The following is a 15,000-nucleotide window of genomic DNA, read 5'->3' on the forward strand; positions in this document are numbered from 1 at the left end:
CGCGGCAAAAAATGACTTTGACACCCCTGCTGTACCGTAAAGGTTGAATTGAGTCGAGATGGTCAGAATAACTTCAGCCATTTTCCCTCCTGACAAATATCAATGCTTGCAACCCTTTTCTTTAGGAATTATTTCAAACCACTCGTATTTCTTAGGTATTAATTTATTGCATTCATTACAACCGCATTCGGGCACAAACTGTTTAATCATGATTAATCATTTTAGAAAAAGCTCTGCCTTCATTGTTTCAGTCAATGGGTTGTCTTTTTCTAATCAACCTTTTTTTCTGTTTGCTTCCTATCTTCGAGTGGTTGAAGATGGCGAACAAACTTGCAGTCGCAGCCTGACGCCGACATTGATTGGCTGCGATTATGTCTTGTTTAGCCAAAGTTGATCACCTCCCATTGGAGTTGGGCGGGCTTGGGAAGCAGCGGTGGGCATGTGAGAGTTCTCGGCACAATGAATGGAAAATAATAATAATAATAAATACGTTTCATTTCAAGCGCCTTTCAAAACACCCAAGGACACTTCACAATAAAAACAAAGCACACATAAGTAAAATTATAAATTGGATTGGATTTGCCTTTATTCGTCTCGCAGTGGAGAAATTTACATTTCACATCAGCAAAGTTATGAAAGCAATGAAATAATAAAATATCAGATTGAACTAGACATTGAAAGCAATTTTAAACAGATGGGTTTTGAGGTGGGACTTGAAAATAGGGAGGGAGTCAATATTACGGATGTTGGGTGGAAGTGAATTCCAGAGTTTGGGAGCAGAGCGGCATATAGAGGTGAAGGGAGGATGAGGATCTGAGGGACCGAGAGGAAACGGAGATTTGAAGCAGGTCAGACAGATAGGGAGGGGCAAGGTTATGGATGGCTTTGAATGTAAACAGAAGTACAGTGGTACCTCGGTTTTCGAACGACTCACAGTTCGAACAAATCGGAGTCCGAACAAAATATTCGAGATATTCTAGCTTCGTTGTTCGAACAACAATCGGAGTTCGAACGCCGGTAGGACGCGTGAGTGCGTACGCGAGGGTGGGATGCTGAGCGGCGTACGGGTGTATCGCTCTCTTCGTGAGCGAATGTTGCTGCCTGCGGACGTGCTGCGTTTTGCTCTCGCGTTTAATACAGGTGTACGAAGAGTTTTAGCCCCTAATCATGCCTCCAAAGAAAGTAAGTGCTGCTACAAGTGAAAAAAGAAAAGCAGTGCGTACAACTATTGCATTTAAGAAAAAAATTGCGAAATATGAAGGAGGTGTGCAAGTGTCTGATCTGGCTAGGGAATATAGCATGGCGAAATCTACGATCAGTACAATATTAAAGAATAAGGAGGCTGTGAAATCTAGTGATGTGGCTATGGGAGTGAGTACTATAAGCAAGCAAAGGCCACAAGTTTTGGAAGAGGTTGAAAAACTTTTGATGATTTTCCTAAATGAAAAACAGTTAGCGGGAGATAGTGTTAGTGAGGATATGATTTGTGCAAAAGCACTAGAAATGTACAGTTATTTGTTAAAGAAAGGAGGAACCCGACCTCGTTGATGACATTGTGTCTTTGGGCAAGAGCTTGGGCTTGGAGATTGACCACGATGAAGTGGAGGAACTCCTGGACGAACATCAAGCCGAGCTCACCACAGAAGAACTCCTCCACCTTCAGAATGAGCAGAAGAAAAAGGTGGAGGAAGAGATGTCCTCTTTGGAGGAGGAAGCAAGAAAGGATGCCCCTACGTCCGAGATTAAACAAATGTGTAGCAAATGGGCCGAGTTACAGAATTTCGTCGAACTCCACCACCCCGATAAAGCTGCAGCCATCAGTCATCAATGACTAACGACACTGTTATGAACCACTTCCGAAAAGTGCTAAAAAGAAGGCAGAAGCAAGTGTCATTGGATAGATATTTTATGGGGAAAGAACATCCTGTAGCCGAGTCATCCGTAGCAAAGAGATTTGAACGTGTGAGCACCCGTCAGACAGAAGAGCTCCCCGAAGTTTTTATGGAAGGAGACTCTCCTTCCAAACAATAAATTTACTTCTCCATCCACCGGTGCCTTCTGTGCAAAAAAATGTGCAATTTCATGCAGAAAATAATGTATAAAATACTGTACTAAAAAGGTAAATATTCAGGGTGTCGGAACGGATTAAAACGATTTTTTGTAAAAAAATGGTTTAGGTGTTCGAACAAATCAGTTTTCGAACAGGGTTCTGGAACGGATTATGGTCGAGAACCGAGATATCCCTGTATTTTGAATTTGATCCGATGTTTAACAGGGAGCCATTGGAGCTGCTGGAGGACAGGGGTGATGTGGTGAAAGGACGGGGTTCAAGTGATGATCCGGGCTGAAGAATTTTGGACTAGTTGGAGTTCATGGAGAAATTTCTGATTGACATCGAAGAGAAGTGAGTTACAATAATCGATGCGGGAGGTGACGAGACTGTGGATAAGGATAGCAGCGGAGTGAGGGGTGAGCGAGGGACATGGTTATGCGGCGAGACAGCAAGCGGGTGGAAAGATGATAAAAGCTAGAACCAGGAAGGATAGTTTGAGTTTTGTTTATTTGAAGTCGCAGCAGATGGCGGTTTTTTGCAGACCACAGGTAACACTGCTCTCCAGGCTGTCCTTTCCCTCTCTTCTTCCTCCTCAAAGAGTTTCCTACTCAGGAATAGGATTGGTCTCTCTTCTCCAGCACTGCCCTGTACCAGAACTGCACCAAGCCGAACATCCGAAGCATACACTTGGACTAGAAACTCCTTGGAAACATCTACACTCTGCAGGACAGGATCTTGACAGATGAAAAACTTCAAGGCCCTAAAAGCTTGTTCACATGCTGCTGTCCATGGTAGAGGAGATTTGATTTTCTTCCTTGTGAGGTCAGTTAAAGGAGCAGCTAATGTAGCAAAGTGTGGAATAAACCTCCTATACCAACCAATCAGCCCAAGAAATGATCTCAATTGCTTCTTGGTCTGGGGAGGTGGTATCTTCTCCACTGCCTTCACTTTCTCCACCTGGGGCTGAATCTTTCCTTTCCCAATCAAATGTCCCAGGTAACTCACCTCTTGTGACAGGAGTATTTTTTCTCATTAATAGTGAGTCCAGCCGCTTGTATTTTCCAAAGGACGGTCTTGATGTGCAGGAGATGGTCATCCCAACCTTCACTGTAGATCACGACGTCATCGAGATAGGCAGCTGAGAAATTGGAACAGTCCTTAAGGATAATATCCATTAACCTTTGAAGGGTTGCTGGTGCTCCATGCAGACCAAATGGTAAACTGTGTTATGGAAGAGCACTAACCCCGGAATCTGAAAACCTGTGTATTCTTTGCAGGTGGGGTCGAGAGCGACCTGCCAGCATCCTTTCCACAGATCGAGTGTTGTAATAAATTTTGCTCGCCCCAATCTTTCCAGCAGCTCATCACTACGTGGCATAGGGTAGGAGTCAAAACATGAGACACTGGTGTCATGAGTCATACGTCTTTGCCTGTCCTAGATGTCCGGCCTATGGAATAGTATGTCCTGAATGTAAGATGAGCTGCCCCAAGAGGATGGCGTTCTTTTTTTCCATGAGGCGTCTAACATTTGAACCGAGCAGAGTGAGCTGGAACCAGTGGTGAAGCCTAAGACTCAGACAGTGAGTACAAGCAGAGCTCAACTTGATGAGGAATTGGTGAAAGAAATCAGAAATGTCATGCAATATTCTAAACATAGATAGGGGATGATGATTGAACAGATCAACCAATTAAGAGATCAGATGCACCACAACAGGCAAGAATGGGCATTTGATAGTCAATCGAGTCAACATTATCCTCCTCTAAAACCGCAGCCCCAAAACACTGACCCTCGAACATCCAGGCCAACAAACCTTCCTCCAGCACAAGAAACCCCCCATTTTGGGTTACCTACCATATGCCCAACCTCCACAGTTTCCTCGTCCAAGCCAAGCTGCAATTCCCATGGTTTCTGAACCGAGAATTCCCGAACTGAAAGAGGGTGAGGATGCAGAAAGATTTTTGTCAGGTTTGAAAGAATAGCTAAAACTTGCGGGTGTAATTATGAAGCGTGGGCTGCTCGAGTAGTGACCTTGCTGACTGGAAAGGCACTTGAGGCATATGCTGGCATGGATGAAGAGCAGGCAGAGTCCTACGAAGCCATTAAAGCAGCAGTATTAATTAAATACAACATTACTGAAGAAACCCATCGTCAGAGGTTTCGGAGTACGATTGTTCCAATGGGAGAGACTGTCACAGAAAATTATAATTGACTGAAAGGACTGTACAGAAGGTGGATGCGACCTGATCACTGCAGCAAAAATCAGATTGGAGAAGTCGTCATTCTGGAGCGGTATTTGAGAGGATTTTGGCGATGAATGTAAGATGGGAAATTGGACGCAAGTTATTGAAATCGTTTGGATCTGAGCCAGGTTTCTTCAGGATTGGAGTAACAGCTGCCGTTTTGAGTGGGATATGAACAATTCCAGTTGATAATGAGTGAATAATGGTTGGAATAAAATGTACATTCCAAAAACGCCCTGATGACACAATAAAGGTAGTGTTGTGCCTACTTTGTGAGGAGTTTGCTGACCAACGAAGCAGCTCAAATTTAACCACCCACATCAATGCAAAGCATCCATACACGAGTGCAGTCAAGGCAAATGTTAGCAATAAAATCATTTATGGCAATTTAGCCATAGCAAAGCTCTTTGGCAAACTACGAGGTACGAACGAGGCATGGTTGATATAACCTCTGTACACTACTACAAGTGATTGGTGTATATTTCAGCACTTTTAGTTTGTCAAGACGAACAGTGTTATTTCTGAAGTATGATCTTAAAGCATTGTAATGTAAAGGACAACCGACGCCTCTGGGCATAATTTGTAAAATCCCTTCAAATGACTTCTACTGAGAATAATTTACAAAGATTCCACGGCATATAGCTATATTTTACGTTTTAAGACTCGCACTGAATATTCAGGAAGTCTTGTGTTTGAGTTGGTGACGATTCCTGACGTCACACAATGCATTTTGGGTACTTTGTTTGGTCTGAAAACTTCGTGTTGATTGCGAAATTAGAAGGAAAAATCATGCAATGGCGAATTGTTGTGTTTTGCACCAAGACTACTATTTGATAATTAATAGCTGACACAAATTCCCAGCAGACAAATCAACCCATTTCCAACAGCGCTTGGGCGCCATCTTGTGCATTTTCTGGGACGCTAAATTGGAGTCCCGACGGCTCGAATTGATACGGGAGGACTCGATTGCAAGCATTTATGCTTTCCTCTTCAGAACTATTTGAATCATATTCATAACTGGATGAGTAACAAGAAAGCATCTTCTCCGAATCAGAAGCCATTGTTTTGATTCTAGAGCAAGGCAAGACGTCCTGGTGTGACGTCACGAACAAGGGGGTGGGACCTTCTGAAACTCTACATCTCCGCGGTTATTTTGAAGTAGTTCTGGGACACTTTAAGTCAGCACATTTGGCCCAGCCCCCTGAACAATACCAGAGGTGCTATCAGATGTTTTGCCTATTTGGCCTCCAGAAAAATATAAAATCCTTTTACAAGTCAATGGTCGGTTTTCGATCATTATCTGTTCCTATTTTAATCAATGTAATCAATGTATGTTGTTTACAATCGTGATTGAACAATACAAACACGCCTGTTCACAATAGAACGCTAAAGGAGTCACAATGCGAAGCGACACAAGAAAGTGACGTATGAGGAAGTGGAGGGGAATCCGGTGGTACATTCAGGTGCACTCAGTTTGGCGCTCTATTTGGTCTCAGAACCGTTTTCTTTTGTAAACTTTCCTGTCAAAGAGAGAACGGAATAATGGCGAAAAGGAGAGGTATGAGAAAAATTTATTCAGAATGCAGGGTATTTAACCTGCAGTGGACAAACGATTATTTTTATGTTCAATGCAAGGAAAAGGCTGTTTGTTTCATCTGTCAAGAGGCGGTGGCGGTATTCAGAGAATACAATCTTCGCCGACACCATGAATCCCGTCACAAAGACAAGTATGATAGCTTCCAAGGCCAAATATGAGCAGACAAACTCTCAAAGCGAAAAGTGGACTACTATCTCAGCAGAATACATTTGTACGCCAAGCTCAGCTCATCCGTTCGGCCCAGCTTTCAGGTTGCTAAACGGCAGCCTTAAGCCTTTCATGGACGGAGAGTTTGTTAAGAAATATATGGATGCTGTCGCGGAGGAGTTATGTCCCGAGAAGAAAGATGCATATAATGCCGTAAGTCGGTCGGCGAGTACAATCACCAGACGCAGTGAAGAAATCGGGATTAATGTATATGCCCAGCTGCAGCAGAAGACGAAATGTGACTTTTTTCATGAGCACTGGATGAGAGCACGGACGTGCAAGACACAGCGCAACTGCTCATTTTTATTCACGGAGTTAGCGTAAACTTTGAGATATGCGAGGAGCTGCCAGCCCTTCAAAGTCTCAAAGGGACTGTCACGGGAGAGGTTATTTTTGACCAAGTGTACCAAACCATGAAGAAGTTGAAGTACCATGAGTTACAGACTTGTGATGTTCTGAAAGACGCATTCCAGCCCAACAGTCTCTTTGACTTCTATGCCACCCTCCCAAACGACACATATCCAAACATCAAAAAACACGCAATGAAAATGTCCACAGTTTTTGGCAGCACGTATATCTGTGAGAAAAGCTTTTCTCGCATGAAACTGCTGAAATCTCCGATGAGATAAAGATTGACAGAAGAACATTTGAATCAGTACTTGAGACTGGCTGTAACTAGAATGGAATCTGATATTCAACTTCTCACCAGCCAGATGCAGACCCACAGTTCACACTGATGAACATATATAGGTAAGCTCACTTTTCTGACTTGAATGAGTCATTCTGAGCGTGAACAAATATAATCATAATAAAATCTACTGGGATGAAATCCATCTTTACAGCCATACTGGTAGTGAAATGTATCGTGCTGTGTAGGTGCTGTATCATTTAGTTCAATCTCTCAACCTGCTTCCTTTGTGGTTTTCACAGGGAAGTTGATGAGAGAGAGCTGCAAACAGCGGTGTCTACAACCCTACTGGAACCTACAAAAGGATTATAAGGAAGGAACAAGAACTTTAAGAGACTGCTCATATATCTCAGAGAGATTCTGCTCTGACAACTGAGCTGAACTTTTAATCCACATATGTCAGAGTCAAGGCCCGCGGGCCACATCCGGCCCGCGAGAAGTATTTTTACGGCCCCTGGGATGATATTGATTTATTATTAGAACCGGCCCGCAGACCTCAGCAAGCCGGCAGCCCGCTAATCTTTTACACGCACCAATACTACATTTCCCACAATGCAACGGTGACGCACCGAGCAGTAGGCCACTTCATTTCAATATTTATTGGCAACAGCAGTCTTTAGCATAACAGTAACATTAACTTTCAGATACCCATCAAAAATGGCGAAACGGAAGGTGGACACTGAGAACCGGGGGTTTCAAACAAGGTGGTTCACGGAGGTAGCTGGAAAATCTGTGTGTACAAATGACTTCTACCTAGCGCATTTTACAAAGATTCCACGGTATATAGCTATATTTTACGTTTTAAGCCTCGTAGTGAATATTCAGGAAGTCTTCTTTTCGAGTTGATGACGATGCCTGACGTGATGTCACATGTGGAACGCCCCTGACCGAGAAAGCGACACACAATGCATTTTGGGTACGTTGTTTGGTCCGAAAACCTCGTGTTGATCCGTGTTGATGGCGAAATTAGAAGGAAAAAAAAAAAAAAATCATGCGCTGGTGAATCGTTGTGTGTTGCACCAAGACTACTACTTGATACTAGTTGACACAAATTCCCAGCAGACAAATCAGCCCATTTCCAACGGAGCTTGGGCGCCATCTTGTGCATTTTCTGGGACGCTACATTGGAGTCCAGACACCTCAAAATGATACGGAAGGACTTCTTTAATCGATTGCAAACATTTATGCTTTCCTCTTCAGAACTATTTGAATCATATTCGTAACTGGATGAGTAACAAGAAACCATCTTCCCCGAATCTGAAGCCATTGTTTTGATTCTAGCGCAAGGCGAAGACGTCCTGGCGTCACGAACAAGGGTGGCGGGACCTTCTGAAACTCACAATTTCCGGGGTCATTTTGAAGTAGTTTTGGAACACTAATTTTTATTGGTGTTTTGCATTTGACTAAAAATATCAGCCTGTGTGTTTTGGGTATTTTAGATGCAATAAAACGTTTTTCTGATGTCAGTTAAGAAACAAAAAAAATTGTGTCGGTTGTCCTCTAAGTAATTGTATTGGTGTTTTGCATTTGAATACAAATATCAGCCTACGTGTTTTGGGTATTTTAGATGCTGTAAAACGTTTTCTGGTGTCACTTAGGCACCAAAAAATGGTGTCTGTTGTCCTTTAACTCGTACATTTACATGATCAACAGGCTTCTGACTTTATACCTTTGGATTCGGGAGCTGGTGATTTTTGTCTGTAATATGGAGACACAGCGCAACACCATGTTGTTAATCTAGACCAGAGCCAAAATCCAGAGTATATATATTCATGAAATACAATGATGTGCACCACTGGTTGACTAATTTAGTTTGTACAGTAATTGTATTCATCAACTACTGTAGCTTTGTGCAGGGAGAATGACAAAAGCGATTGCCCATGACAGTGTCCTGGTAAAAAAAACATCTTTGAGTCCCACCATTTTAATGCACTAAATTGCAGAATGACACAGAATATTTTAACTGGAGCCCAAATTACTGGTTGTACACACGTGCCTAGCTCTCTAATATTTCACAGTGAATAAAAAAACCTATTGGATTTGGGTTTACTTTTACCCACACATTTGGGCAAAATAAACCGGTTGGAATTTCAACATAAACATATCACTGAGCAAATATCTGAGTTTATTCACTAGAATAATACTTTTGAACTTTACAGTGAAGTAATCTGATGTTAGTTTATATAGTTAGCATACAAAAACGAATATTGTCTGGAGTAGTTTGATATAAACTGTTTTGAAGACATATGGTACGTGTTCAAGAAAAAAAGAAATCTAATTTTCATTTCCAGTCCAGTTTTTTAAGAGTCTAAGAATCATGACGTCATATTCCTTAATGACGAAAACTATTTTTAGATTTGAACCAAACAGGATAAACCTGTATAAGGTTTCATCAAGCAAAACAGAGGGCATCACCTGGTAACTTAGCTTCTTATTTTCTCTAGTTGCATCTTTAATATTTCAATTGATGTTGAATTGAGGGTAAAGTCTAAATTAAGTATCACGACCAACTCCCAAACATGAATCCCTCTAAATACTATGGCCAAGACACCCTGCGTCTGAAATGTATACCATGCACATACCTGTCAACTTTGGCTCATAGCTGCCCTTAAAAATGATTACAACTCCCGTATACAAGTTGTAGTTCGCCGTACATTTGAAATTATTAAAAAAACGCGAACAAGCGGAAATGCAGGCAGTTTAACTCGCATGCGCACGTTATGCTTTTATCAATACGACCGTATAGATAAATTTCGTATACAGGTGTACATGTACATACTATATAAAAAAATATATTATTAAGGATTACTTTTGCTAGTTTGCCGTGACAATAGTAGCGATCAGCGGCAACATTGTCGTTAGCTACTAGCGGTTTTGAGAACAGGATTTGAGCCAAAATGGTCGTAAAACCGGTCCAGTTTTTTCCCCATATAAAAGTTGTAGTACAACTGTAGTGCATTATTATTATTTGAAATGACAAAAAACGTATAAGTTGACAGGTATGCATAACGCAAGTGAACGCCCTAGTGTGCAAATTAAATTATTAACTTCGGATAATAATTAACTAGTAAGACAATGTTCCTTAATATAAAGCACACTATTAAAAGTTCATTTTAAGACTACAATGTGGCTTTGTAAACGCGTGAACAAACAAAGGGCATACGACATATTGTCTTGTTTGTGACTGTAAAGTGTCCTTGAGAGATTTGAAAAGCGCTTAAAAATTATTATTATTATCATCATCATCATCATCATCATCATCATCATATACTGTATATACTGCACTTGTAATATATCAACACTAATGATTATGAATAAAACAAAACCCCGACTTTTTTTCAATTCGGGAAATTGAGAGCATGACACAGATGAAGACACGACCATTACTCACGGTTCTGCGTCGAGACTCTCCACTGGCGCCACATAATTTGCGGGGATATAACCCGTTTTGGACGTCGAAATTCCACTGAGAGCTTTTGCAAACCACCAGTCCTTGGCTTTTTTATCGAGAGCTTCCAAAATGTCACCTTCGTTGAAACTTAAATCCTCATCGGTGCGAGCAGAGTAGTCATAAAGTGCGATAAAACGGTTCTCGGTGTTTTTCTCTTCTTGGGTTTTCAAATACGGCTTAATTGTTCGTACGGCGCTTGGGTTTTCAATGACGACACCGCGTTCTTTTTTGGGGGTATTGTTCTTAATTTCACTCGAATTAATTTTTTTAAAACAAGCCTCCCAACACACTAAAAACTTCGTTCTAATATCCATATTCATTCAATCACAGTAATTCACTTTGAAAACATCTTCCAGACGGCATCTCTCTCATGATCTTCTAGATATCACGTAAGTATAGCGAACAACTACAAATCTATCGGAAGGCAACACGACGGCATGGTAAGTAAAGTCCAGGGTGGATTGCGGTAATCACATCCACCTGAATAGAATTTGGGGAGTGTCACTTCTCCAGAAGTGAAATTGTGTAACATTCAAGTGCCGACTGGGAAAATCTGACAAAATGCCTTTCAGACTGAAGTGAATCACGTTGAAAAGCGACATTTTCATTGCTTGAAAACATGCTTGGTTCTGTGAAACAATGTGCAACATTACACAGCGCACACACAATATTTGCTATTGTGGATCACATGTGTTTTACTCTCGAAATAAATGCATGCACATTGAAAATTTACTCTACTTTTTAATTCATTGTAAACAAATACTTGTCTGAGGAGTTTGTGCCTACAAACAGTCTGCAAAATTACTCATCACAGACATAATATGTCTGCATGTGTGATTTTTTACAAAATAAATATTTTGTTGAGATTGCATATGTTTGTCTGCAAATGTTTCATTGCATTCTGTTTTATTGACGGTATTTTGAGAAAATTACATGAGTCCGGTATGCTGTTCAGTAAAATAAATGCCCACTGGGTGACAGCATTAACTTGCAAGTGCCACGGGTACTGTCCAAGGTGAAGCAAATTTTGGGGCTCATCAGATTATGTGTCCGTCTCATCTTTTGTCTTAAAAAAATTATCCACCCTACGAACCTGGAGACATTTGTGGCCCACCGTCCATTTTTTACAGCCCACGGCATATACAGTTCTAGTAATAACATTTTAATGGTAACCAATTAGCCGGTGCAAATGGCCACCATACCTGTAACTATCAGGAAAAAAAGTGGCGAGTGATGGGGACAAACACTTCCAATAATAACTTTTTTGAGAACCTCAGCTGGAAGTCCATCAGAGTCAGGGCTTTTATTGTTTTGTTGTTTTAAGGGATTTGAAGGTGGGAAGAGAATCAATGTTACAAATGTTGGGAGGAACTGAGTTCCAGAGTTTGGGGGCAGAGCAGCTAAAGCCCCCCCCCCCCCCCCCGCGCCACCCGTGCTGAGACGGGCCAGGGGGGGGGGGGCACAGAGGTGGCGGGAGGAAGAAGATCTGAGGGAACGAGAGGGAATAGAAATTTGAAGAAAGTCAGAAAGGTAATGGGGAAAGGTTATGGATAGTTTTAAATGTTTAAAGAAGAATTTCAAAGTTGATTCTATATTTAACCAGGAGCCAGTGGAGCTCTTGGAGGACGATGGTGATGTGGTGAAAGGATGAGGTTCGGGTGATGATCTGGACTGAAGAATTCTGGACTAGTTGAAGTTTGTGGAGAAGTTTCTGAGGGACACCAAGGAGAAGTGAATTGCAATAGTCAATCTGGGAGGTCACAAAACTATGAACAAGGATAGCAGTGGCGTGAGGGATGAGAGACGGGCAAAGACGATTGATATTGCGTAAGTGGCAGTGACGTGCGGTGAGGTTCATGGCTGGTGAGGCACTGACATCATCATAGTCAGATTTACAAACATATGAACTCTACAGAGTAGTTTATTCACCATTTGATTGGCAACAGTTAACGTACTTTGTTTAAAATTTCATGTCAGCATTCTTTATATATACAAACTGTAGCATAGAAAAAAATAATAAAAAAAACGTTTATATCGTGTTACCTCTTTAGTCCATGCGCCGCTCCTTCTGAAGAAAGGCATCGATAACTTCTTTGTAGAAGCCTTCCTTATCTTTCTTCAGTTTTAAAAGTGTCTCTGTCTCAACGGAGATCACTGCCAGTGAAGAAAGTCGTCCTTGATCAGTCCTGTTCCGACTGTATGTTTTCAGTGCTGAGAATGACAATCTTGTCTACTTCTACAGCAACAAATGGGGCTGCACCAATATCCTTTTTAATGTCATTTCTAATGACATCACCAACTGCTTCAATTAAATCGTTCTGTATTCTGTTTCACAGGCTAGAAAATATAGTGGATGTCCCAAAATGACTCGCTAGCCTGTCATCTTTCTGAGCGAACGCATGTAATAGTTCAACATAGTTGCCACGATGAGCAGAGCCTTTACTTTCATCATTTCCACGAAATGCCAGCTGTTGTTTGGCAAGGAAGCAGGTGGCATTGATGAGATCTTTTAAAATCTCCCGGTTCTCCTTTACCTTAGCATTGTGGATGCTGATGTTGAGTCTTCGCTCATTTTTGATGAGGCTCGTGTGTACCAGTCCGTCTGAAAAGAGCGAGTATTGTGTCCCGTTGTCTGAAGCAAACCTTTTAGCTCCGGGGTTGGTCTTCCTTTAATTATTACCTCCTGCTTCGATTGAAAGTCCAGTTTAGAAAATTCTTTCAATTTAGATATGTAATCCTCCATTCTGAAAGTGAGGCCAAGCAACACGAAAAAATGACTGCAGGGTTGCACTTTACTTGCTAACTGTTTACTGTAGCTTTCTGTCTCTAATTCTATTATTCTGCAGACGTGGAGTAAGAAGCATCTCTGGAATCACAAGCGCCCCCTGCCTGTCATGAGGCGGGAGAACTGTTTGCCTCACCTACGCACAGCGTTTTGCTAAAAATAAAACAAAATAAACACTGTAGTACAGTGTTTATAATGTACAATGACTCTACATTATATACACCAGCTAAACTGTAGAAATTTAGTTCATATACTAAACGTGTTTGAACGCTTTAATAGCGATATGCAGAAGGACAGCAATGCGGTCTCACTGCAGAGCAAGCCAGCACAGTAAGCATAGTGATTGCACAATCCATGGTGAGGATCAGCCGGCTGGTGCCTCACTGCTCGTCTCTACTTAGTATTTGAACGGTAAATGTGAAAATTCAGCGATTTTGAAAAAATCCTAAAACGGTGAAGTTAAATGGACAAGAACTTTAAAGTACAAATCACTAAATACATATACCTGTTTAATTTATTTTTTCATTTGATATTTCCATGACAGCTTTCCATGATGACTGGTGAGGCACTGCCTCCCCTGCCTCCACTGACTCACTGGTAAGTGGAAGTACGCAGACCGGGGTCAATTATTTATATGGGAGTGGAAAGATAGTGTGCTGTCAAGGATGGATGATGGGAGGGAGAAACGGCCAAATTGTCAATAGTCAGAGAGAAACTGTTAGCTTTGCTCAAGGTGGATTTGGTACCAACGAGGAGAATTTCGGTTTTTTCGCTCTTAAGTTTGAGGAAGTTATGGGTAAACCAGGATTTAATTTCAGAGAGGCAGAGTGAAAGGGAATAAGGTGGAAGAGATGCATCAGGTTTGCTGGAGAGATAGAGCTGGGTGTCATCCGCAAAGCAATTAAATTGTATACCAAATTTAAATACCATGGCTTGTACAGTTTTTCAAGAATGACTTGAACAAAACGGGGAAATATTTGAAAGAAGCATTTCAACTCATAGCATGTTGGCTGACTGCAAAGCTAGTGCCTGATTTGCAAAAGGGATGTCGTTCAAGGTGGTTCAATCAAGTTTTGGGGTACAATCGAAAGACCATAACTCGCTCTCCCCGCCATCCAAGAGCAGGTCCATACACTGTATTTTTTGTTTTTAACTTTTACAGCTGCTTGTCCTACCTCCCCAACAGACTTACGTCAAAATCTTACAGACTGAATCTTAACAGAATCATGCAGAAACATTGTATGTACAGTATATGGTTGTCGGACAGCGTGACCGTCATGAATCACAAAACAGTCGCACGGTTGGTTGACAAGACCAGAACGAGCAACCCAATGATTTTAACTGTTAAAGGACAACCGACGCCCCGGACAAGTTGTGTGCATAATTTGTAAAATCACTTCAAATGACTTCTACTGAGCGTATTTTCCAAAGATTCCACGGCATATAGCTACATTTTACGTTTTAAGACTTGCGCTAAATATTCAGGAAGTTTTGTTTTCGAGTTGATGACGATGCCTGACGGGATGTCACGTCTGGAACGGCGCTGAGCCAGAAAGCAACACACAATGCAATTTGGGTACTTTGTTTGGTCTGAAAACCTCGTGTTGATCCGTGTTGATGGCGAAATTAGAAGGAAAAAACATAAATAACGTGATGGTGAATCGTTGTGCGTTGCACCAAGACTACTGTTTGATACTAGTTAACACAAATTTCCAGCAGACAAATCAGCCCATTTCCAACGGAGCTTGGGCGCCATCTTGTGCATTTTATGGGCGCTACATTGGAGTCCAGATGCCTCAAAATGAGACGGAAGGACTTCTTTAATCGATTGCAAACATTTATGCTTTCCTTTTCAGAACTATTTGAATCATATTCATAACTGGATGAGTAACAAGAAAGCATCTTCTCCGAATCTGAAGCCATTGTTTTGATTCTCGAGCAACGACGTCACGAACAATGGGGTGGGAACTTCTTAAAC

General features: G+C 41.5%; 1 protein-coding gene across 2 annotated transcripts in view; it reads right to left on the reverse strand.

Annotated features, from left to right (window-relative positions):
- The window catches only part of frk (fyn related Src family tyrosine kinase), a 27,511-nt gene extending 16,790 nt beyond the window's left edge, over positions 1-10,721 (reverse strand). For both annotated transcript variants that reach the window (XM_089021789.1, XM_089021788.1), the window contains exon 1: positions 10,178-10,721. In XM_089021789.1, coding sequence (XP_088877915.1) covers positions 10,178-10,557 — 380 coding nt within the window. In that variant the 5' untranslated portion in view covers positions 10,558-10,721. The remainder of the gene's footprint in view (positions 1-10,177) is intronic.
- Positions 10,722-15,000: the final 4,279 nt, after the last annotated feature.

The sequence above is a fragment of the Hippocampus bargibanti genome, linkage group LG19 (assembly GCF_051943395.1).
Source record: "Hippocampus bargibanti isolate YZ-2025 linkage group LG19, ASM5194339v1, whole genome shotgun sequence".
In the NCBI taxonomy this organism is placed as follows: domain Eukaryota; kingdom Metazoa; phylum Chordata; class Actinopteri; order Syngnathiformes; family Syngnathidae; genus Hippocampus; species Hippocampus bargibanti.